At 31.1% G+C, this 24543-nt stretch overlaps 1 protein-coding gene across 2 annotated transcripts; it reads left to right on the forward strand.

Annotated features, from left to right (window-relative positions):
- Positions 1–1010: 1010 nt before the first annotated feature.
- On the forward strand, positions 1011–17803 carry LOC132741280 (nuclear receptor subfamily 2 group E member 1-like). 2 transcript variants are annotated; one of them, XM_060729411.1, is made up of 8 exons: positions 1011–1189; positions 10290–10371; positions 10749–10767; positions 10977–11112; positions 13661–13926; positions 14251–14482; positions 14798–14950; positions 15210–17803. In XM_060729411.1, exons 1-8 carry the CDS (start codon positions 1165–1167, stop codon positions 15479–15481), a joined length of 1185 nt encoding a protein of 394 aa, XP_060585394.1. In that variant the 5' UTR covers positions 1011–1164; the 3' UTR covers positions 15482–17803. The 2 variants fall into 2 exon arrangements, with proteins under 2 accessions (XP_060585394.1, XP_060585395.1); XM_060729412.1 differs by lacking the exon at positions 1011–1189 and adding an exon at positions 6563–6644.
- The last annotated feature ends 6740 nt before the right edge of the window (positions 17804–24543 follow it).

The raw sequence follows: 24543 nt of genomic DNA on the forward strand, positions 1-24543 counted from the left end.
AGCTGTATAAAAGAACTGGACTCTTTTCGAAAGGAAGAAGAAAGAAGGTCCAATAAAATCACTTATTAAAGCGGCCCGCCTATATATGTATAAAATAAATCTATAAAAAGACAGAACTAAGAAAATGTAATAAATGTTTCAGAAATGTAAGAAACATTCAAAATCCATGAGAAAAATTGAAAATTTAATGAAAGAATAAGACATCTTTTACTATTTTTCTCCCCAAAGTTCTGCCTCGGTACTAATGGAGTAAAAAAAAACATTCTTGCATATTTTGGTTATTTAAGTCATGGGTAGTTTATATTGTTTTAACAACATTTTTTTAAAATAAAGATTAACACAAATCTGGAGGCGAGATGCTTAATCAATGAGAAATTGAAAACGTAAATTCATGCGTTTCGTATAATATATAATTATATATTAATAATTTAATTCAATCAATTGTGTATCTTTTCTTCACCCTAAGATGATTTATATTCATTTTTATCGACCATAATGATAATATAATTAAACACCCACAAACAAAAATAAATGAATAGAAAAATATTTCATATTTTGGAATGAGATATGTTAAATTTCTGCTACAATTAATATGTGAAAATAAAATCATTTTATAATTTAATCAATTTATTCATCAGGTTTTGCTTAAATATGATACACTAAAAACATAGTAGATATTCCGAAAGAAAGTTGTTAACAACTTCTTAATTTGTACATCATAAACTGTCAAGTTACAAAAAAAAGGAATACCACTTTAACGTTAAGATCAGTGATAAAACACTTTTATAAAACCGCCCATGATTATAACAGATAAAGAAGAGTCTTTATATCTTGTCGCTAAATTCCCATCCCCCTTTTACTGTCAATGAAGTAAATTACCTGACAAGAAGCTGCGTTCAACCAATCAGCGCGCGTTTTACATGGGTAGCTGATATAAGGTGTCACCCGTAAAAACTACTGAATCGTGAAAATGGCACTTTAACTTCGTTTTAAACGTTACTTTCACTTCTGCCTATATTCCGATTGGCCAATTAGCCTAGGTATATTTACGGGTGGTTTGACAGTAGTTTATTTAACTTTACTGTTACCGCATACAACTGTTGAAAGGTGATTTAAAGTTGGATTTAAGTGTTTATTAAACGTCCGAAATAGAGTAATGCAAATATGAATAAAGTGGCTGGACAATCAAGTAAGTGTTTTAAAGGCTTTTTAACACGTTGAATTCTAAAAACATATTACAAGTTTTTCATTACGTTTTTTGAACTATTTTTATTTTACCATTTAAATTATATTATATTTATATTGTGATAAATATAGTTACAGAAAATTAAATATAAAAAGGTAAACACAATGTATGAATATCATATGGAACATTCTCAGTGCCCGCTGTCTTATACTTAGAATGTTATGTCTGTATTTAAACCTGTGATTATTTTATTAACATATTAAAACTTAATCAAAGATGACATGGGCATTCTTGATTTTTTATCATTTCTTCTAAATATATACTTAGAAAGCTTACTGATGCAATTTAATAAAATACTAATGTTCTAAACATAAAGTTTATACTGAAAAAAAAAACATTTACTCGATTAATATCCTGTCTTTAAAACAAAATCCATGATTAATAGCAAATTTCATAGCGGAACTTATTTAATAATATAGCATTAATATAAACAAACAAACCCCAATAACAGGCAATATATTAACTTGTTTAACAAGTTCAAATCAAATCATAAAAAACAACAAGGAAATAAATTTGTGCCTTTACTGTTTACCAAATGTTATTCTACTAAAGGCACAATAAGAATCAGAAATTATTTTTTGCTTGTTTCTGTTGAAGGGACAAACATGTCTTTGATAATGTTGCAATATTTAGTTCAGTGAGTAATCAGTGAGCTGCATATCAGCTGACGAAAATAGCGCTGAATGTGAAACAATTTGTGAAAAATATAGCAAAATGTAAACAAAGCAGTATTTTGACTTCCATTCAAAATACTATATCTTTAATACTTAACTATATCTCATTGCTAACATGCAAATGATGGCTCAACGTTTAAAAAAGAGGAAATAAAAGCATGCTCAAACTTACTGGACCTTTGATCCCATATAATACGAAACAAAATAAGCAATGAAGGATTGTAGAAAACGGTACAAAAACGTTAAAACGGCAAAAAAATCACCGTCGATTTTTATATCAAAGAAGTACGTTTTATGTAATTGTTTAATTTGAAAGCAAACGCGCCATGTTGAATATGAAACATGAAAAAATACTGGGGTTACTTTTTGTTATTTCCTATGCATTACCAACATGATCTCGGTCAATTGTTTGCTGCTTTTTAATTTAATTATACAAATGTATTTATTAGTAGTATTTACCTGCAGATGTACAGATGAATCAATCGAAAATTTAAATGTTTTATAACATGATTCATGAAATATAAAATATATATTTACACGGGCAGAAATAGATAAAAAAAGAAACGTTTTGCGTTTTGTTAAAATGAAGAAGAATTATATCTGCTATAACTTTGGATGTGAATCCATTCATTCTTAGCTAAGTGATACAGGTTAAAGCACACAAAAAAACAGAATGGCCCATCTTTTCATAGTGTTTTATAATTATTATTATTGTTATATCATAAGCTCTTGGAACCGAAATTTGGTACGTTAAGAGTTTGGATAGAAACATTTTTTTAGGAATTGCGTCACCGCCATACTTGTGTGCTTGAATTTATAGCATTTTGTTTGAAATGCTTATTTTGTAAGTGTATACTAACACGTTCAACATTGATTTTAAGCTTTGTTTTACACTTTTGAGTATCCTTTAACCATATAAAATATCAATTCAAAACCAATTGAGAATTTATTTTTGTAAATATATATAAATATACACATCTTATGATGCAATTTCATTAATTATCAAAAGTACGCCTTTTCGTTCATAACTGCGGATACATTTATTTCTTCGTTTATTAATTAACTAAACTGTTTATAAAATGCACTATATATGTGCAAAGAAGTTCTTGTTCCTGTAGTACCCTCTGAGGAAAATAGTAAAATATTGCCTTAATTGATGAAATATCTTATTTCAATACGTTTTAATTTAAGGAATGATTATGGAATATTATAAGAAAGCTAAAACATTATTCTATAACAGGTTTAACTGGGGATGTATATATAAAGTGTTCAGGCTTACAAATGTTTCAACATATATATGTATATCAGATTATTGTCAAAATTTCTGACAGTTATCCCTACGTACTTTTTATTACTAGTGTTATAAAAGGTCAACATTCTGGTATTGACCATATCTGAATAAGTACGTGAAACGTCAGCTCTATATTTGCCATTATTCTACTAAATAAGCGTAATGGATTTGCCCAGATTCGAATTTGGAACAGTCCATTTAAAGTTTAAGGGATTTCCATATTAAAATACAAACATTGAGATACCAACAGTAAAGAAGCTTTAGGTTAGACTGTAAGGATGTGCAGGCTGGTCTGGCTCTATACTGGCTAAAGACTTCCGGTTCCAGCGAATTCAAGTTCAAGAACTCTTTTTTTAGAAGAATGAGAATGACGTGTACTACTTAAAGATATACTATGCTCAAATTTGATATTTGAAAATATTGATAATTGCTACACAGTCTCTTTGTAAGTATACAATGAACATGTTTTGACTTCACACATAGCAGATATGTTATGTTTAAAACTCTACACACTATAGGTGGTCACATTATGTATATATAGTGCTATTAGAAAATTGGCATTTTTTTTTAAGAAATACCAACTTAACTTGTCCTTTGATAGGGAACTCAGCTTCCCATACATATCTTTATTCGTTTTTTTTATTCAGAATAGACATATTCAGTAAGAAATTCATAGATTTCAATAAATTTCAAATTTCTGTTATTAAATTATTTTACCGAGGGATGAGCATAGTATATCTTTATAAATGTTTGTTTTATATACAATGTAATACGTTCTGAAGATGTTTTATAAATCAAATACCTCATATATAAAACTCATTAGTATGCATTATATCATTACATCCCAACATATTGTATAAATGCCAATGTTGGAATCATTAAGTCCAGCACTTTTAAGTGTTGAGAATTGAGAACCGCTCAAGCCGGTGCTGGGGGCGTTAGGGGTGTAGAACTTTTTCATTATCTCTCATATACATATCCAATCAAACCGAGTCTGCAGTTTTTATGAATGTTTGCTGTTTTTTAATGCTTCTTAGGGATCACTATTTTTCCAGATATTTATAAAGATATACATATAGAGTATAGATATAAGAAAATGATGATATTTTTACATCATATTCAAAACAGAAAGGTGAATTCTAGTCAGTCTTAAGTAGGTCCTGGATAATAGAGACATCTTTGTATAAATGGTTAGCTTAGTTAAAGTTTTGACTCTATATGATATAACTACACGTATATAACTATGCAGAATGACGGAATTTAAACATTTATCATATCTTCGAGTTATTTCTTTTTACAAACATAGAAACATGTAATTATTTTGATTCATATGTACGTATTCAAAAAATTCAAAAGTGGAAGTATAAATTTCATACATAAATTCAAAGTCTAATTTATGTTCAAAATTCTTATGTGCTCGGTTTAAATAGTGACACAAATTTATAAATATTTGTGGCCCTATGGACAGGTATAAGCGAGCAGATTGAAGTCAATCTAGGTGATAAAAAGTTTATTAAATGGGCATTACCCCGATAAGCCCTGGACGACGTTATAAATGATGCTAAATCCTATAATAAAATGACATATCAGAGTATCGCGTTCACAACCAGGGTGTTGTATTTTATATAAATGTTTATTAACAAATCATATCAAGAAAACAAAAATCATTATTCAGCATTTTTATAAGGATTTTTATTCTTTTTTATCACATAAATCATGGCACAGGAGTGTAATAATCCTATTTAATAAAAGTGCTATTACACTAGGGTAAAAGCATCTTGACGTGACGTCATTTGCGTTTAATGCAAACGTAGCGTTAAGGCGCGAACATCATGTTAGCGTTACACTGTAGGCGTGTCAACGTAAAATGACTCTTTAAATCGTTCTCATTTTAGATATGAGACAAAAAAGAATATTATATTCGCGTATTCTCAATACTAATTTATTGAATTCGATGCAAATGTATGCTGCGTTATATGATTTTGTTCAACTCGTTCAATAAATTAACTTCACATCTACACTCTTTCAATATCCTCTGTCAATGATGGAAATATTGACTAAGACGTTTCAAAATCTATAATTTTCACATATGAGTAAAGGTAATAATGATAATAATCCCGTATCTTAAGGAAGTTTTGAAATATGTTTTATTCCGTTATGAATTCTGCTCAGAATCTGGCAATTGCTTTTGGTGTAAAATGTATGGTGATTGTTTAATCAAGACCAGATTTACAGATAAATGATGTCAGTTTGATATGTTTATCGAAAATATTGTGAAAATATTTGTTTGTTGAAACTAGCTCTAATAAACTGTTGTTTCGTCGCGCATCGTTAACATGTATATGTAATGCGATTATGGTTTTTAAAACGCTTAATGATTTGAATATTTTTTTTATGTACAGCTTGATTGGGGAAAATTCTTAGATATTTGATCCTTTTTTTAGTTTTATTCGGAACGAGAACGCTTTTATACTTTACTTTTTGGCCCGTTTACTCTTTTCAGTAATTATTAGGCCTTGTTCATCAGTTACTTTCACTTGATAATTTAGCTTTAGCTATTCAAATTGCGATAGACAAAACTAAATAAACCTTACCAAAGAAATCACATTCTTTAAATCTTTAAATACGATTCCTATTTTAAACATGCAAATAGCATGTGACTATTCAAGTATTATGTCAATTTGCTTTTCGTAATGAAGAAAATGTAGTAACCCCGTTGAAACACCATGTTCTTTTATCATACTATACACTTGCGCGAGAGAAAAAAGAACGCTCGTTTTACTAGATTTACAATGATCAAATAAAAGTATTCTTTTTTTCAATACAATGAAAAATGAGAAAAGATATCCAAATCTGTGCACCTATCCCGGGTTTAAACAAATGACTCCGGTACCAGGAAATTGTATTCAGTAATTAAGTACGTGAATTATGGTTGAAATCTCTCCAGTGTCTTTCTTTAGAAAGGTTTTACAACTGTTTAAATTATCAAACAAGCTTTACTTTGACTTATTGACGAATATTAATCTTGCACGTCGTTGTCGTCTACTGTGTAAGTATTTGATTAAGACGGCAAAAAAAGAAAACGAAGTCGGAATCTTAGTAACAATAAAGAACATCTAGAATAAATAACAAAGTGAATCCCTGTCGCTACCGGTGATTATTAAATGTTTTAGCTTTGCGTTGACTTTATTAAAACGGACTAGAGTTGATTTGGTACTGTCTGAAGATCAGAACGTGAGCTTAGAAGGATTTTGAACAAATGCGGTCCATAATTTATGAAAATATTTGTCTATTCGTTTAGTCATTTGTCATACTTTACTGCTGATTTTAAATTCTGCGCTTGAGACGCAGGTAAAAGATATTATTATTGTGGGAATGCATAAAAAATTAGTTTTATAGTTTTAAGAAAATTGGAAAATATTTTGATAAATGAGTAAGTAAAATCTGTCATTTTGATTTCTGACTGCGTTATTAAAATCCATCTGCTTTATAATGAGTAGCGACTGTTTGATTCGGAAATTATTTTGATTAAAAAAAACAGTTGAATATTTTTTATACACACTCTCTTTTTCTATATCAGTGCGCTGACAATTACCCCGTGTTGATAAATTGGTCTTATTTAAGCGCACTTCAAGTGGCTTCAGGAAATATTTTAATTAAAATCAACCAAAAGTTGATAATAGAAAATAATAAAACATGTTTAACAAGATTGTTGTGTTTTTAATAAGATATTTGTTAAATAATAAAAAATATAAGAAGCACTTGGGGATTTTTAAAAAAAAAATTAGTATTGTTCATAGTAGCCTATTTTGCGTCGTATAGATTAATATGCAAATGTTTTTTTCTTATCTAAAGTGTCTGAAAAATGATATGGGAAACAATAGATGGATACATCAAAGTCCCGCCAGTCTAAAGTCAGTTGCAAATTTCCGTCAAAACAATTATATATATTTACATTAAGGCTGGGGACATCATAAGGCACTTCAAAGACAAAAAATGTAGCTTAATTGGCAAAAACACAAGCCGGTTATTACGTATAAAGGACGGTATCCGAATAGAGAAAAATAAATCGCTTGCTGTTTTGAGATAAAAGTCTCTACAATGTATACCCACATAGGTGCAATTATTGCAGTATTTATTTTCTCCATCAATTGTCGACGGTCGTTCACTTTCAACGAGGTTTGGCTTTTAAAGTGTATCCGGAAGGGTTACTGTTTACACAGGACGGCAGTTAGACTTACGGAAGATGGCGTTCGTTTTCACACGAGTCTTTTCATTATAAAACATATCTATTATTTTAAGAAGACATTTTTTACACAGTCTTTCAGTCTCACGCATAGGAAATTAAAACCCGTCTGTTTCTAATGCATTCACCTGCCATTAATTGGACATCCTCAGATATGGTTCGGTTTAATTAAACATCATTGGTTATTGCCGGTTTCCCTAACGGATGCTATTTCTTCGATAAATCAGCTAAAAGACCTGAGAAAATGTCAGCAATTTATTGCGCAAGAACTTCGGACGTAAACGCTGGAATTGCCTACTTGCCAATAAGTGACTCGGCACCACTGGTGATCGGTTTTCGATAGGTTGCGTTAACTGGTTATAAATTTGCACGGGACAGGTGCTTTGATAGTAAAATGGTAGCACGTTACATCCGGGCTATTTAGATAAGGCAATAACTTAGGTAGCATGATAGAAAGTCCTTGATTATCTTAAAGAGTTAGCGGAAATTATTGCAATTTATTTAGCAACCAATTTCTGTTCTCATTAATAATTAATACGAAAAATCGAAATTTATGCCGAAACAATAAAAGAACATTATAATAAAGTTAAATGTTCAGTTATTGAAGACGGTTTATATTCATACGACACGCAACATCGGAACTTTGTGAAACTTGGAGGCTACCAATAAAACGAATCTTTGCATTTACTTTTAAAGCTATCGTTATTTTATAAAGGCTACATCATTTAATATTCTACACGAATATTTTGATTTTAATATCAAGCTTTAATCATTAATGTATTTTGGCAGAAATAGATTACCATCTGAGTCAACATCTATAAATTCGTTCGAAAACATCCACTTGTAAAGTGTGGCAGCACTTGGCAATCCCATCAAGGATCTAACTAAAGACCTGTGGGTGGAGTGAACGCTGCATTTCCAAATAAACCACCGCCTTAATTTAATACTATCTAGGGTTATGTAATCATGCGGTCTATAATCAGTCATTTAAAGAGCGAAACGTAAAGAAGTGATAGACTTAAATAGAAAATTAGCAGGGCTATAGCATTAAATGTATCTTCAATTTTGTCATACTTAACTTCATCAATAGATAGTTATAAAATGTGAGATAATACCAAAGATGCCTCATGTCACTTAAAGGGGCTCGATATAACCCCTAGGTGGAAGGAATCTTTTCTTAATACACTTAATCATTACTTCTTAACCATCGCTGTAGGTGGGCTACGAATACCAAAATCTTTAACGATACATAAAAGACACTTATAAAAGTCATATTTACACTGAATTTATAAGCGACGGTTAATTAATGATACCCTAGGACCAGCGATTATTTGATGTTACATTATGGTTGAATAATGCGGTCTTGTTAAAATATCATTTTTGACGGATCAACACCGGGATGGCTGGCTAATTGAAAGTTGATTGTCGCTAAATGCCGGACTGCTAATGCGGTACGGAATGTGATACCGGGAGAAAGATCACGTCAAAGATTTTGTCAGTGTCCCTTGTCTCATTGCGCAATGACACGGCATGATAACCACCCCCGGGCAAACATTTTTAACTTGCAATATTTCTTGATTATCTTCTTTAAAAAGGATGGTCAATATTTCTGTCATTTTTAAAAGAAAATTTGCACGGTGAATTACTTTCTTAATTGCATTGTATTAGTCACTCATATGTTTCACCAGCCCACATATATAGTAAATATTTGCAGAAAAATGCACGGGAAACCGTGTATTATTTTCACCAACAATTAAATCATTTAGTCTTGATTAGGCTCTATGTTTGGCTAGATAAATTAAATACTGAATTCAAGTCAAGTGAAACATAGCAGTTTTTTGCAAGTTTGTCAAACAAGGTACGCGCCATGTTTGCATGTGGTTTATTTATTTTTTTCTTCACAATTTCCTCGTCAAATATAGTAATTATTTGACATGCGATACATCAAAGTGTGTGCCCACTAAATCTCTTAATATAACAAGAAACTAGAACGAATGTCATTACGTAAGATGGTTATCATTATTAAATACAAATATTACATAAAATAGGCTAAGTATCATAATATTTGAAATCATGCTGGAATAAAAATGTAATGCAATTTTTCATACATCAATTAAACGTAAAACTGACATCGGAAGTGTAAAACAAATATATTCTAAAAATCACTATAAGTGGCGAGTACACTGATTTCAAATGCATTTGAATTGAAAGTTGAGTGAGAAGTTGCCTCTGTATGGTAGAGCATTCATAAATAATATACATGTAATATTTTACGATTTTTGTGCGTTTTGCTGTTTGTGTGTTTCTGTTTACTTTCATCATTCATTTAACACCTTTTTAAACGATTATCATCTATCTGATACATGTAGTTGTTTAATTCTAAGGATATTTACTATTCAATGACATTAAGCTGCAAATGCACATATGATGCGTGGTAAAACTATCTTTTTTTAAAAGGAAATATAGTCCGTATCTGAAAGCGTATGTATGTAAACGAAAGTCGTATGATCAAATATCAGTATAATCTTTGCAGAAAGTGAGTACAAAAATAGGTTACTCTACCTTAGTGGGAACACTTTTACTATAAATCAAGAGGTCGCGGATTAGGTCCTCGCCTCTCAAACTAATAGGAAATATTGACCGAGTTCCAACAAAATGCAAATGGTGGTTTACACTTTACACATGATTTCAAGAACCTTAGTTGTTTCTCGAAGTATTACTGAGCATTTTCTGTGTCTAAAACAAACAAACAGCTATTTATTGCGGGTGCAGAGTTGTCTGCTCCTACTATGACTGTGGAAGCTATATGGTTATTATTTTGTTTTATTTCAGGTCGTATTTTGATGGACATACCGTGCAAAGTATGTCAGGATCATTCGTCAGGGAAACATTATGGGATCTACGCTTGTGATGGGTAAGTCGGACCCTTCTAAAATAATTATCTATAAAATATGAAATACCTGTCGGTGGAACATAAATTTGTAACAAAACATAAAGCTGTTTATATACAAACATCGCCTTTTATGACGAGAATGAAAGTTGTTAAGGATAAAGAATGATATACTTATTTCAGAACTAATGTCTCCATCAAAACTAATTATGTTATTTTGTTTTTATTTATGATTGTCTGATTGTTTACTATTATTATTATTATTATTATTATTATTATCGTCGTCGTCATCGTCATTATTATTATTATTATTATTATTATTATTATTATTATTATTATTATTATTATTATTATTATTATAATGTTTCCATTTTAATTTTATGTCTTTCTTTCAATTTCAGATGTGCTGGATTTTTTAAGGTGAGCTTTTTATCAATTAATAGTTTAAGTAATGCCGTGGAATAAAATATGTATAAGAAACAAAACTTATTATTTGTATTTTTTTTGGGCATCTTGTCGAAGTATTTTTTTTTAATAGTCCTTAGTAACCTTTACTAGCTGCATTTTGTGTAATGGAATCACCCTTCTTTGAAATTCCATAGCAAATAGAATTTTCTTACTTATTTTAGCGATCAATAAGAAGAAATCGACAATACATTTGCAAGTCACGTGGCCAGACTAGCTGTCCCGTTGATAAGACGCACCGGAACCAGTGCCGCGCGTGCAGACTCAAAAAATGTATGGAAGCAGGAATGAATAAGGATGGTAAGTTGTCCCCCCTTTTTTGCTATTATTTTACGTAAAATGTAAAATAAACATTATTTTTAGAGAAACGAACTTGAATTTTTACTTGAATATTATCAGCTAAAATGCATTTATGGGATGATTGCAATTTTGATGAATACGTATAACTTGTGAAATTGTTTGCAAAAGGTATTGTTATTTACAAAGTGCCGTAGTTGGTTAATGTATGAGAAGAGTTATCCCCCGCTAATGTGTTGTTAAAGCTACGGATCTTAAATTAAATATTTAGCCCGGCATTTTTTTTGTACTCTCTTTTTCAATTAAAAATACTTAACGGTCTGAAATACTTTTATATTTCTGCCTGAATCAGAAAGTTGGAAAAATAAAACAACTCAAGACGAGAGAAGGTATATACGTTAATACAAATTGTAGAGTGTAATACAATATTACCTCATTGAGGTGAATTTGTGGGCGTGTAACTTTAAAGAGTCAAAACTGCGTTTGATTCTTTCACGACACTAGAGTCAAGAGCCTTAATCGAACGATGTTTAAATACGAAACAATAACCACCAGGACTTTAACGCCAAAGCGGTTTTTGTGAGATGGAAAAATATATGTTTACTCGAACTGAACTACCCTTTGTTGATATAAAGAATTTTCTAATGTCTCAATTACTGACTTTGAAAACTACCCGAATCCTCGGAGGGAACATTCTAAAATAATCAAAAGCTAAATTCGACTTGTATTTTTGATAGGTTCATGACAAAAGAATACAGAGGTCATTCGCTATTTTTGCGCGATGTTCTTAGATTGAAAGTCTTTGTGAATCGCCGTCAATTTTTTACCTTACGGAATTGAGAGTTTACCGAGCGAACTTCGTCGGTTTTGTGTATACATTTCAATGTAAATTAATTTTCTTTCTGTTTAAAAATGATATACGTCGAATGTGTCATTATTCTTTTCAAATAAATCATATTTTCATAGTCTCGACTTTTAATTTGAGTATATATTATCAGTAAACGCGGATCAAAAGATTAAGCCACGGGAAAAAGAGATAGTTAAATGCGTTGAATAGACCCTATAACCGATCGTTTTTCGCCATAAAAGGCTAACTATCAAACTCATTTGCTCATCAATAGTTACACAAAAATCACAAAGTCATATAATTTGTCATACCCACAATGCCCTATTGTCAATGGTAACTTAAGACTGTCGTAGCTAACTCAATAAATAACCAATCTCTTTAAGAGTGAATGGAAAAACTTTCAATTTTCCAGTTTTTTGTTGATAGTAATGAAAAGTTAAGATGTCTTGATAATTGACTCCTATTTTAGCAAGATAAAAATCACTAGCATTTTATTATATGTATATAATAAATCAGGCATTAATAAATGCACACATTTCATTACATTTTTTTTTATATCGAATGATTTCAAATTTCATCGGAAATCAAAATGTTCAGTTTTATTTGTAAGAATATGATTTCTATGTTTTATACTATGTTCTTTACCATTAACGCACTGAGTATGTTATGGATTTTCCCTACTGTCAATTTGGAACACTCCATTTGAAAATTTGAAACCATTATTTATTGTTGCATTTTTTTCGTTAATTCTTTGAAAAATAGATATACTGAAATCATCGTAAAATGTCGAATAGGCCTTTTTATATTATAACACCGTTAAGTCCTTAAAACAAATGAATTGTAAACGTTTTAATAAAGACTTATCCCCGCACATATACATAGCACTACATAAAAGAAACTGAAAAGATTAATTAAATATACATGTTTATAAAACCGTTCCCATTAAAGTCGACATACTTGACATATGTGCAGTCTTAGGATAATTACGGTAACTGTGAACTAAACTGCAACAATAGATTTGCATGCTCATGATTTAACAGATAACAACCCCGTGTATCGAAAATATTGAAATTTTTAATAAATTTCTGACAAGGTGATAAAATCTGATATCTTTGGCACACGTGTCTTACAGAATTATCGTTTGTTTCACTGTCATTTATCTAAAAAAACAAATTACTGTCAAGTCAAACGGTTATGTAACTATAGTAAGAAAGGACATTCGTGAATGTATGTCTATTTTTCGTGATGTACGAACGTCTTATAATTATTTACGATCTAATGAAAAAATAAAAATATAGGCCTACTTGTGAGAATTTTTTTTAAAACGTTTATGGCGAAATAAAACGGATTCGGATTTTTGTGTTAAGATTTCATGTTTTTTTTATAACTTTAGAGTTTTATAGTAGGTCATTTATTTATTTAAATAAGAACTTTAGTAAAAAGGAACCTAAATAGTATATTTAAATGTTATCATATTAACATCATATATTTACCCAGAATGCTTTATTCGCGTCTAGCAATCACGTGACCCGAAGTTAAATACACGAGGATATGGTGATTGTTATAATATACTTGTAATAATAAAGGATGTTAAAGCGGTTACAAATTGAGTGTATAAGACTTATTTTTGTACTCTCCAAAGAAAAATGAAACAGTTTAAATCATACATTCACTTACTTTTCTTTTTTCTTCTTCTATTTATAGCCGTGCAGCACGAGAGAGGGCCTCGGAATTCCACGATCAGACGGCAAGTGGCCATGTACCTGAAAGAAACCAGCGAGCTTAATTCCCTGTATGGTACCACCCCTTTCCCGTCCCCATACATGCCCGGCTTCTACACATTTGAACGTCTGAACGATGGTATAACAGTCAGTGCAGTTGACCCTCCCTCTTCTCCCCTGACACCTATAGCCAGCCCCCTGACGCCGACACCAACATCCCCAGGTCTTATCTGTCAACCAACTCCTAAGGTATATATATATATACACATATTATTTTCAAAAATAAATAATGATAAATAAATAGAATAATTACATCTTAAGAATCCAATCTCTTGCTTTCTAAGATTTTCTATAAAATATTAATAATAATTGATCAGTTATACATTCTACTGCATTTTGGCGGAATAAATATGTCATGTACACTGTAGAGTATCGAACCTAACTTATAAAACCTTAAATTGTTCAGGGTTTTTTCAAACGATTTTATCTTTTCTATTATGTTAGTATGTAATATCAATGTTATTCGTTGATAGCTTCAGAAATAGTACAATTCATTTTTTTCTATCCATACAGTACCCGCACGAGCTAATCCAGTCATACTTCAGCAATCCAGAGGCCGTGTGCGAAGCCGCTGCAAGACTCTTGTTCATGAGTATAAAATGGACAAAGAACGTACCCGCGTTTCTAGGTTTACCTTATCGAGACCAAGTGACCTTGCTGGAGGAATCGTGGAGGGAGCTTTTTGTGCTGGGGGCCGCACAGTTTCAGATGCCCATAGATGCTCCTACCTTACTCGCAGCTGCTGGTAAGTAAGAAAGACACTTGCATGTATATAAATGCGAATCTATTTATAGAACAATTTTAATTATTTGGTGAAATATTTATAAATCTTGATTTGTTTAAATTGAAAGGTTGAAAGAAACATTATTCGTCATTATGTGTAAGAACGTGTTACCTATCGGCGTATGCGTGAAGTTGTTACTTGAATGGGTAGAAAACATATACATGTGTATGTAAAATATGTGTAGGATTATTAAATCATAATATGTACAGTATATGTAAAATTCGCTTAAGAATGAATAAAAATTGGAGATATAATTAGAAACATTATTTGTTACAGGTCTAAGCAGCGAGAACTCGCAAACAAGCGAGAAAGTCATGAACCTGATGACGGAGATTCGAGCCCTACAAGAGATTATTGCCAAATTTAAAACCATACAAGTTGATGCCACAGAATATGCCTGTCTAAAAGGAATCGTGCTTTTTAAAACTGGTAAGCCCATAATATACATTTAAAAAATCTTTACCTTTATTTTAAAGCTTTCTATTTCAGATTCTGATAATCGCATTGGCCGAACTGTGCTAGCGAGTGTGTACACGTTTTCTAAGTAAATTCTGTGTTTTAATGAAGTGTTTCATTCCAAATGTAAAATAAGCGACTGGAATAGTTGATTTGGCAGGAGAGAAATAACGAAAATTCTATATGAAAATAAAACACTATATACATATTTCAAACATTATTTTCTTTATAGTTCTTCCTGGAAATACAACAAATGATGTACAGACACTTCGTGATTTCCACACGGTGGCATCCTTGCAAGACCAGGCACAGATGACGCTGAGCAAATACATACAAACATCATACCCCACCCAGCCGTTTAGATTCGGAAAACTTCTGTTATTATTACCAACGCTAAAGACAGTAAGCGGATCCACAATTGAAGAGCTGTTTTTCCGGAAAACTATCGGAAGTATACCGATTGAGAGGCTACTTATAGACATGTTCAAATCAAATGATTTTTGACCCATTTAGCCAGCACAAAGTGTTTAAGTTATTGTTATAGATTAGACGAGTGTAACAGATATATGGCATAATATGTATTTCCCTTATAAAGGGAGATTGTTTTGTTCCAATTTGGTGCAGTTCCTCATCAGTTCTTAAAGAAGCTTTAAGCGTAGATAAGCAATTGTGAAATTGTTGCCAGGTGATTTTTTTCTTCTTTTTTTCTTTTTCTGTATTTTAATCAAATCCTTATGTTATTACTTAAAGGTAACACCTGTCCAACATGTTGATTTCCCTTATCAAGAACTGATTTGCGTACCTTAACATACTCCTTAAGATTATTTCATTTGCATAATAATTTATCACGTGACTGCATAATAACGTTATATTATAGATTTTTAAATTCTAGGTGGCATAATAATGTTATTTCATACCGAATAATAAACATGTTTTTAAACATTGGAAAATTATTACCCTTAAATTAATCATTGACATAATCATTCGGAAACCTTTTGTTTTGTTTGTTTGTTTCTTCACTTATATTTTCAAAATGTGATTGCATAAAATTAAGTTTGATTTGTAGCATCTTGAATGTCCGCGGCTTTACAGTCCTTTACGTGAAAACTTCTTAACAAGTCGTATGTCTAAAATTACTACATCTAAAGTCAGCGCTTAAGTGAAAATAGCAAGAAATAGAATAAATTTACTTCGATAATAGGTGATATGTGTTATAGATAAATTTTCCATACTAAAATAACACATATAATATCAAAATGTGATGTTTAGCCTAATATCTAAATGGTAGAACTTTACATTCTTCCGGTGTTAAAGTGTGTACCAAATTACTGCAATTTGAAGATAATTACAACAAAATCACAAAGTCATACTGCCCTTTTATACAAAGCAATAAAGCATATTTATCTTTAAAGCTTAACAAGCTTTAAGTTTTTAACTACAAGTCTCAAAACCAGTGTTTCCCATTGCCGAATAAATCTAGGTATCAAATTCATTTAAACTTAACTTTAGCAACGGTTAGTGAAATATATGATTAAGTTACCATTAAAACTGTAAAAAAAATTAGTTTCCAATGAATATAGTAAATATTCGGTTAATGACGTTGTTGCACATCAACATGACTTTATTTATTTTTTTAATTTCTTATGCGTAATGCAAAACGAAATTAGTTCGTCTTTTACAGCTTCGTTGTTTTAAATAATTGATTCGCGAAAAGATCACTAAAACGAAAGGAAAAACAAAAAACGTGACATGCACATGGGTTTTTTCTCACGATGCCCCCCAATCACCTGGTCAATTCTTTCTTCTTTAAGTTGATCAGCCAACGAAAAGTAGTTCCCCAATCCATAATGGTGATAATAAGGCGGAAATTGGCCACTATCTTTGCGGCTAATCTTACCTTCATATAGTGAAGACTTCCAAAGATCGTGAAAAACGAAAATTTGACGTGACACGTTTAATGGTGATTTAATTGAATTTCGCCTTTATTAGAAAATTGATGGGCAATTGTCTGATATTAATTCAGCACGCACAAATTGACGGAGTAGCTAAATGAGCTATTTGTTGAATAATTAACAAGTGTACGTTATTCTGTGTACTTTGTATTTTATCAAAGCTATGATCAAAGCTCTTTTAAACGAAAGACAATCGATTTTCTTGGGACATGTGTCGGCTTAAAAATCAAATTCATCATTAATTATGAATAGATTCTATTTAATGGGGATAAACGTTTTGTTATTTTATCCTATTTTCCGTCGTTTATGTTACCATTTAGATTATATCAGTTTTATTTTCAATGTGGCCACCTCTATTGTAACGATTTGATACTTGACTATAGATTGAATTTATTATTCTTTTTAATGTTAAAGATTAACTAGAATAAGTGTCTTAATTAATTTAAGCATTCTGTAACTGGGCCGGGCCTTGATTCAAGAATTTATATCTTTTTTAAATCAACCTTTACCATTTGCTACGCAATTTTATTTTAAAAAATGGTTTTTCGTTCAGTATATATAGTATGCAAAAATAGAGATATGTATGACCGACCGAAATATCTTTTTTTATTGGAAACACTATCAGATGATGGACGCTTTTGATCCTTCTATTGAGTAACATACATAGGCGACACATCACTTCTATACGATTTAATATAACCATCATAAAAATCATATCAATGATTTAATGAAATTGTTAATTTTTGTTCAACAAAATGCATTATGGCATACATCGTTTTTGTTTGTTATTTTTTTACATTTTTTTAATTATGTAAAAAGAGAGTTTACTATTGTCAACACAGTATATTATTAAAAGTATTATTATTACTATTAACGGCTGTTGTCTTGTTTTTTATACGTCCTTATTCTTTTATACGTCCTTACCATGTCTGATTTACCCGATCGATATAAATACCCATCACTATACAATGCAAGTATTACGATTGTGTCATTCGCGCGGTACACCGCTTTATGCTGCTTCCATTTAAACAATAATAAAAGAAATTAACTGATCTCATTTTGTCGTAGCACAGTTATGCACTTGTTCAGTTTTCATTCGACTATATGTGTTTGTATAAATACCACAAAAAAAGATAAAAAAATACTTAAAAGCATGCTGTAAGCTGCCTATATACGAATAAAAGCACACTCATTTTACCTTTTTAATTATAACGCAGACATAATGTTTAACAAGTAAATTAAATAATTAATAAGCTAATAAAAAAAACTGTTCATTATTTGTTCTTCGAAACAAATCTCATCAGATTATCCCCAGGAGTTACTGTTAAAACGTTAAATACTTGTGACGTCATACAAGAGGGTCAAGTTAGGTGAAACTAATTTATTTCTGATTAAAACTATGAAATACGTTTTATGGCATTTTGCAAAGTTCAGTCGGTTTGTAACATGACTACAACAATAGCGCATTTTTTAAAGCTAAAATAGGCACGATTTAAATTAATTTCGAACATGTTGCAGCATTTTACGACCGAAGCGTTTACACGTTTAAAAAATACACTAGAAGTGATTTGTGTACACTGCCATCGACTTCTTCTGTCAAAAGGACTTGAATTTTTGCGGTCTTACAACTTGAAATAAACATAAGTTTTCTTAAGCATACATTAAGTTGGTCCTTCATATTCTTAAAGAAAGCTATTCAAAACATGTCTATGTTGAAATATCGGAAACTAATCGCATTGGAACATGTGTGTCTTTTATAAAGTCACGGCGGGTAAATATTGTTCTAAGTACTTGTACCGGATTTTTGTGTCAACTTGAGAAAAAGGTTTATTTGCGAACAAAATTTAAATGGGATATAAAAGCCATTTTCGCGTTAAAAATGGATTATAAACTAAATAGAAGCTACTGAATGTCCATGGCAGGCTACCAGTATCAATTTACCTGTGAACCTAGCCTTGACTTTGGGGATTAAAATTGTGTTTTCTTATCAAATAAGGAAGATTGCATTTTGCTATTTGGAGAAGGTCTAGACCGCAGAACACTAAAGAGAACCGCCCGATTTTTTAAAAACTTACTATGGTAAAGAAGATAATTAATTTGCTATGTAGAAATTGGAGAAGATTAGAGATTGTATGCGAAACACCTGCAATGGCAAAGTCGTGTAACGATTATTTATTAAGTGAATGAGTTTATCAATATCAGTAAAATTAAAGTTAAACAACGCAGTTAATTATGACCTTAGAAACTAAAAATCCTATTATCCATTGAGTACATAGTACAGAAATGTCCCAGTAAATGTTCCATGTAATAAAATAGATATTTCGTAACTAAAACTTATTCTAGGTCCCTATAGAAATTCAATGCATGTGCAGTGGACTCTGTACAAATAGTTACCTCCAAATAGCGACGCACCATAAGAAACGTGTCATCTAAGGTCCACATCGAAAGTAACAAGCTGAAACATTAATATAAATATTGCTCCCTTTCAGAGACCAACTGAAAGAAGTGACCAGTTTCATTTTTTAAATGGTCGTTATAGACAGGTTTGATTATAGTAAGTGTAACACAACTTTATCAATCCTTACTTATTTTGCAAAATAGTAGCATAACAATCTTCTGTGTCCTAGTGTTTTGGGAAACGAAAGAAAATCCCGAAAAGATAAGAAGCGAAACGTAGGTAAACAGAATAACCGATAACAATTACAGCTTCTAAAGAATTCATGACACCTTTAAACATTTCGGCATACTTGTTAGACTGTAAAATGTAATCATCTTTTTATCTCCTTTATGACTGTCATCATTTTCCTTTCGTTTTTATCCATTTATTCACGATATTGTATATTCTTACAGTTTGTCTTATATACATCGGTCAAAATATTGTTTTTCCATCTTAACCTGAACAGTATTTGTCATTTAAATCAATCAATCAATCAATCAATCAATCAGTCAATAATGCAATCAATCAATTATATGATAATATATATCTATTGTAACAATTTGTAAATTGTTTTAAAAAAAGAAAGCAAATTAATGAGAAATTTATGGTTTGTTATTGTAATTATGTAAAATGAAATATAAACTGAATTTAAACGTTAGATTGGCATCTTTTAATGATAATGTACATGTATATGGATACTTGAGCGGGGATAACTTTTTATAATATCAATCGAACGACACAACTAAGGTTCAAATCAAACGATAATTTTTTGGCAAATGAAAAATACTGTTAAAAAGGTATAAACGAGGAGAACATGTGATCTACCAGCAATACTTTCTCATACTTGCCGTCATTGACTTCCAACATCTGTGTTCAAGAATGAATGACATGAGCCCACCTTACAGCGTCCAGATTCCCACAAAATAGAATACGTTTATCGAGCATGTCAACTATACAACCCTATCCTACCCCGGGATGATTCTACCCGGGGTGTCTTTGTCCGGGAAGAAACTTTACTAATCTAGACAGCCAATTAAGATTGGACAGTCAAATTATCGTCAAGGGAGACTATTGTATTCTTGTTGACTGACTCGTTAATTCACCCGCTGGTGAAATTTTGTGGCAGTGGTCGTATGTCTGCTATGTCTGCACAAATGAATCATTTTTTGTTTTCGTCATTAACTGTCCAGGAGTAGCCGTTTCAAAAATTATCTGATTAAAGTGGTAATTGCGTATTATCATTAGATTTAAATTTTATTTCACTTTTTTTTTGTGAGTAAAAATTGCTGAAACATGCCAGGCCCTTCATACATTCACTATGTTTAGAACTGGGACAATTTTATACTGTCCTGTTAGAGATAATGTGCCTTATTCACTTTATTGTGACTACTTCATCTTCGCTTTACTAACTTTTCCATACTATAATAATGACTTCGTGGAAAACAATTTGGGATATTTAAGATAATTACATGATTAGCTTGAACTTGAAAACTAGGAAGAGGCATGAAGACTAGTCTGGGATTTTCCTAACCAAACTTGAAAGTTCCTTAATTAATGTCATTACATTGATTGTTTGTCAATCTTCTTGACGAATTTCAAAACTCGTGTTAAATAATTTGTCCCACGTTTTATCAATATCCGTCCCAGAATCCCCTGTTCAATTTCTCGTCACGTAACGAGAAACTCGTTTTACCCGAGGATAAGAAAACAACCGGTGTTGCGTTACATCTATTTACTTTGCAACGCACTCCTAACATTACATCGCTCGTATATAATGTACCGGAGATGATAATAAAGATGGCCAAAATACTGACAACTGAAATTATTTCGACTTCAAATGATTTTGATCATTTTGATAAGGGGTAAAGTCTATGTAAGTTAACACTCGCAGCATGCACCCATCATCCCGTCGCCTTCTCTACAGTAATTTGTAACCCGCTTGTTAACTTCACAAAATGAAGTGTATAACTTTGGAAAACGAAGTCTATACGAAAGTATAATATATCACTTAAAACCGTTTTCCTTCAAAAGTTGACTGAAAAGTCAAGGGCTTTGAGATAAATAAGAGAGAAAAAAAGTTACATAAAATAATATAAAAGGATGGAATGAGTAAGACGCTCCCAATGTAATGTGCGACAAATGTGTAGTTAGCGACAATTTTTTATTCTACAAATATTTTTGGTTACTGGTAAGTTTTACAGCAACAGTTTTCCCAACAACCATAAGAAAGTGTCACAAGTAATTCAACTTTTGCAAAATCACATTAGATCTATTTGAACTGAAGTAAACTAAAATATGCTTTCGATAACGAAATGCTAAAGGGAATAAAACTCTATATAATGTTTTAAAGCTAATGAAAGTCAAATCCATGATAGGTACAGTGAACTGTCGTCTGCGGCTAATATTTATCTGACCACTGCTCATCCTTAAATTGAAACTTTGCGTAACAGACGACAAGATATAAAGTATTTATTTCCTCGTCCATACATTCCTACTTATATTAATTAAATTTATGGCAACAGAAGTAAATTAAAATTAAAATAATATCCGTTAACAGAATCTGATTTTCATCATCTGAACAAAATTGAACGCGCGAAACCCTTTTGAAATATCAGTGTCGTCTTTTTTTTTTTAAGTTCTTGAGGGAGTACATATTAATTTAAACTGTTTTGTTTTGATTTCAAAATAATATTACATAATTTTAAAGAAAAGAAAATTATATTTTTAACTTTAATGATCAGACTTTTATTACATTTCATTTTCCTATATGAAATTGATTCTTTATACATGTACTGACCACAGTCAAATTGAAGGAATAATAATTGAATAAAAATTGAGATATTTATGTTTAGTCTTAACTAAAAAGCTTCCAACTGAAATTAGAATTATTTTGATAATAGAACTGTATTTTTCAATATTCATCGGTAATTTGTGAATTTGTAAATTGGAAAAACGACACTGATAGAAATGTATTAAATACGCTTGAATCCTATCCGTAGCTTAAAGTATTATGTTTAAACATATTTTAATTAAAGTATAAAATAGAATAATTAGGCGCCAATCAAAAGTTAATTAAGTTGATATTAATCAAAATATAATATTTAGGTTGTAACCTGATGCGACACGTACTTTGATATCCGAACTAGGTATTTATAGTGTCTGTGGTGTTAAATATAATTTAGTGGTACGCAACCGCCGATTGAGAATTGAAATACATTGTCTATTGAAAAGCCCGGAATATTAGGCTTAATAATTACGGTATTACATGACATATTTCCTAAATACAAATATTTGCCTAGTTGCAAACAAGACTAACTTAAATAGATAATTGTAATAATGAATACAAGAATCGTTTGTTTATATAGGAAGGAATCAATTTGTGAATTGACAGGTAAATAAACGGGATACATCCCTGAAATGGCTCAGTGTCATCCCCCACCCCAACCCCCTTGAAAGTCGAGGAAAAATTGAAATTGATTTTGAAAATGAAGTGGGTTTTTTGTTAATTTAGAATGTAAATGTTGACAATGCATGTTCAGTGTTTTAAGTATGCTGGTGAGACGCACTCAATAAGGGCTTATTTTATTTAAAGTATTTCGTATAGCATGAGATGAATTATATTCGATTCAAATGACAAATGAAATTTACAAAACCAAAGGTCACTGGCAGTGTATGTTGATTTTCAAAATATTAAATAAAAGAAAACAATCAAAATGAAGACAAATAGATGTATTGATTAAATTTCTTATCCGTAGATTTTTCACCAACTAGACTTAAATATAAAATCTTAACTATGGATTCAGTATATGTATATTCTGATATTACATATTTAAAGACTTTCATTTTTTGACCGTCTTTAACAGATCTCAAGGTGAGAAAGAACGTGTAACATATGTTTTCCTCAAAAAAGAAAAAGAACTGTATAAAGTTTAATCATTTATTTATATTTTCTATTTATTTATTTTTATATTTATTAACTTAACGATATGTGTTATGAATGTTTGCTATTAACCCTTATCCTGCTGAATACCTAATTAATAAATGCCTTTCCTGTCTTTAAATCCAGACAAAATAGTCATCATTTATAGGACAACATTTCAAAATACTGATATGAATGAGACCGTTATTAGATGGCAACGATGTGTCGGCTGATCATGGTCTGCACTGGTTGAATGGATAGATTCAGTTGCTAGTAGTAGGGTAAGGATTAAACAAGTTTCCAGATCCTCTCTGTCGATTTAGTGCAAGGAGGTTCCAAGATTCTCTAAAGCATTGAGAACATTAAGGTTAATGTTATAATGGGTATTTTGTATATTATTTTTCATCCACTTGTTTTTTTTAATTTGTCGAAGTAAAATGTTATGATGGTACACAATTATGATCATAGTTTTATCAACTCCTATTTAAGTGCCGTGGTATTAATTCTAATCGGAACTTTCTATCTTAAGCAGATTTCTATATTTCTAAAAATGTCTGTGTTCAAAACGGCAATTCAACATTTTTAAGTACATATCTAAATCGGCATGTTCCAGTATTAGTTATTATATGGCCGTATATAAACGGTTGTATATAAACTTAGCAGTTAGGTGATGGTTATATAGCAAACAACAGTTTCTGCTGACTTTCCGTGTATTTTATGATTTAATATTATATACATGTTATAGGTACTTTCAAGGCTTTATAGCCGTAATTCCAGTTTATTTATTTCCGAACAAGGGCAAACGCATTCCTTAACTTTGGGACCATGTACCGATTTCTATATACACGTATCGCATTGAAGGTCCGCGATAACAGCTGTATGAACACATCTAGATCTACGGATGTTCCTAAATTCAAAATTTAACCACTTCCATATACAAATATTGAATTCTGCTTAAGCCGGTGCGAAGGGTGTGGATGGTAGCTTACACTGACCACTTTTTTCCATAAACAGGCTTACACAACTTAGCGTTTGGGCGTTCTTTAAGGTTTTCAACTTTAACTGTTTGGTCATGGGAGACAAATATGTAACATGACAAAACATGTATTTCATAAGTTGTGTCCCTTGTAATAAGGAGCTCTAATTCAAGACAAATAATATGCATGGGCGGAAAGTAAGCTAATTCAAACTGACAATGTGCTGAAAACAAGTGCTTTGTCTTTTTCTGTCTCCTTCGATTGCCTGACATTATGACGAA

Source organism: Ruditapes philippinarum, unplaced genomic scaffold, assembly GCF_026571515.1.
Source record: "Ruditapes philippinarum isolate M1 unplaced genomic scaffold, ASM2657151v2 ctg1442_1_1_1_1, whole genome shotgun sequence".
NCBI lineage: Eukaryota > Metazoa > Mollusca > Bivalvia > Venerida > Veneridae > Ruditapes > Ruditapes philippinarum.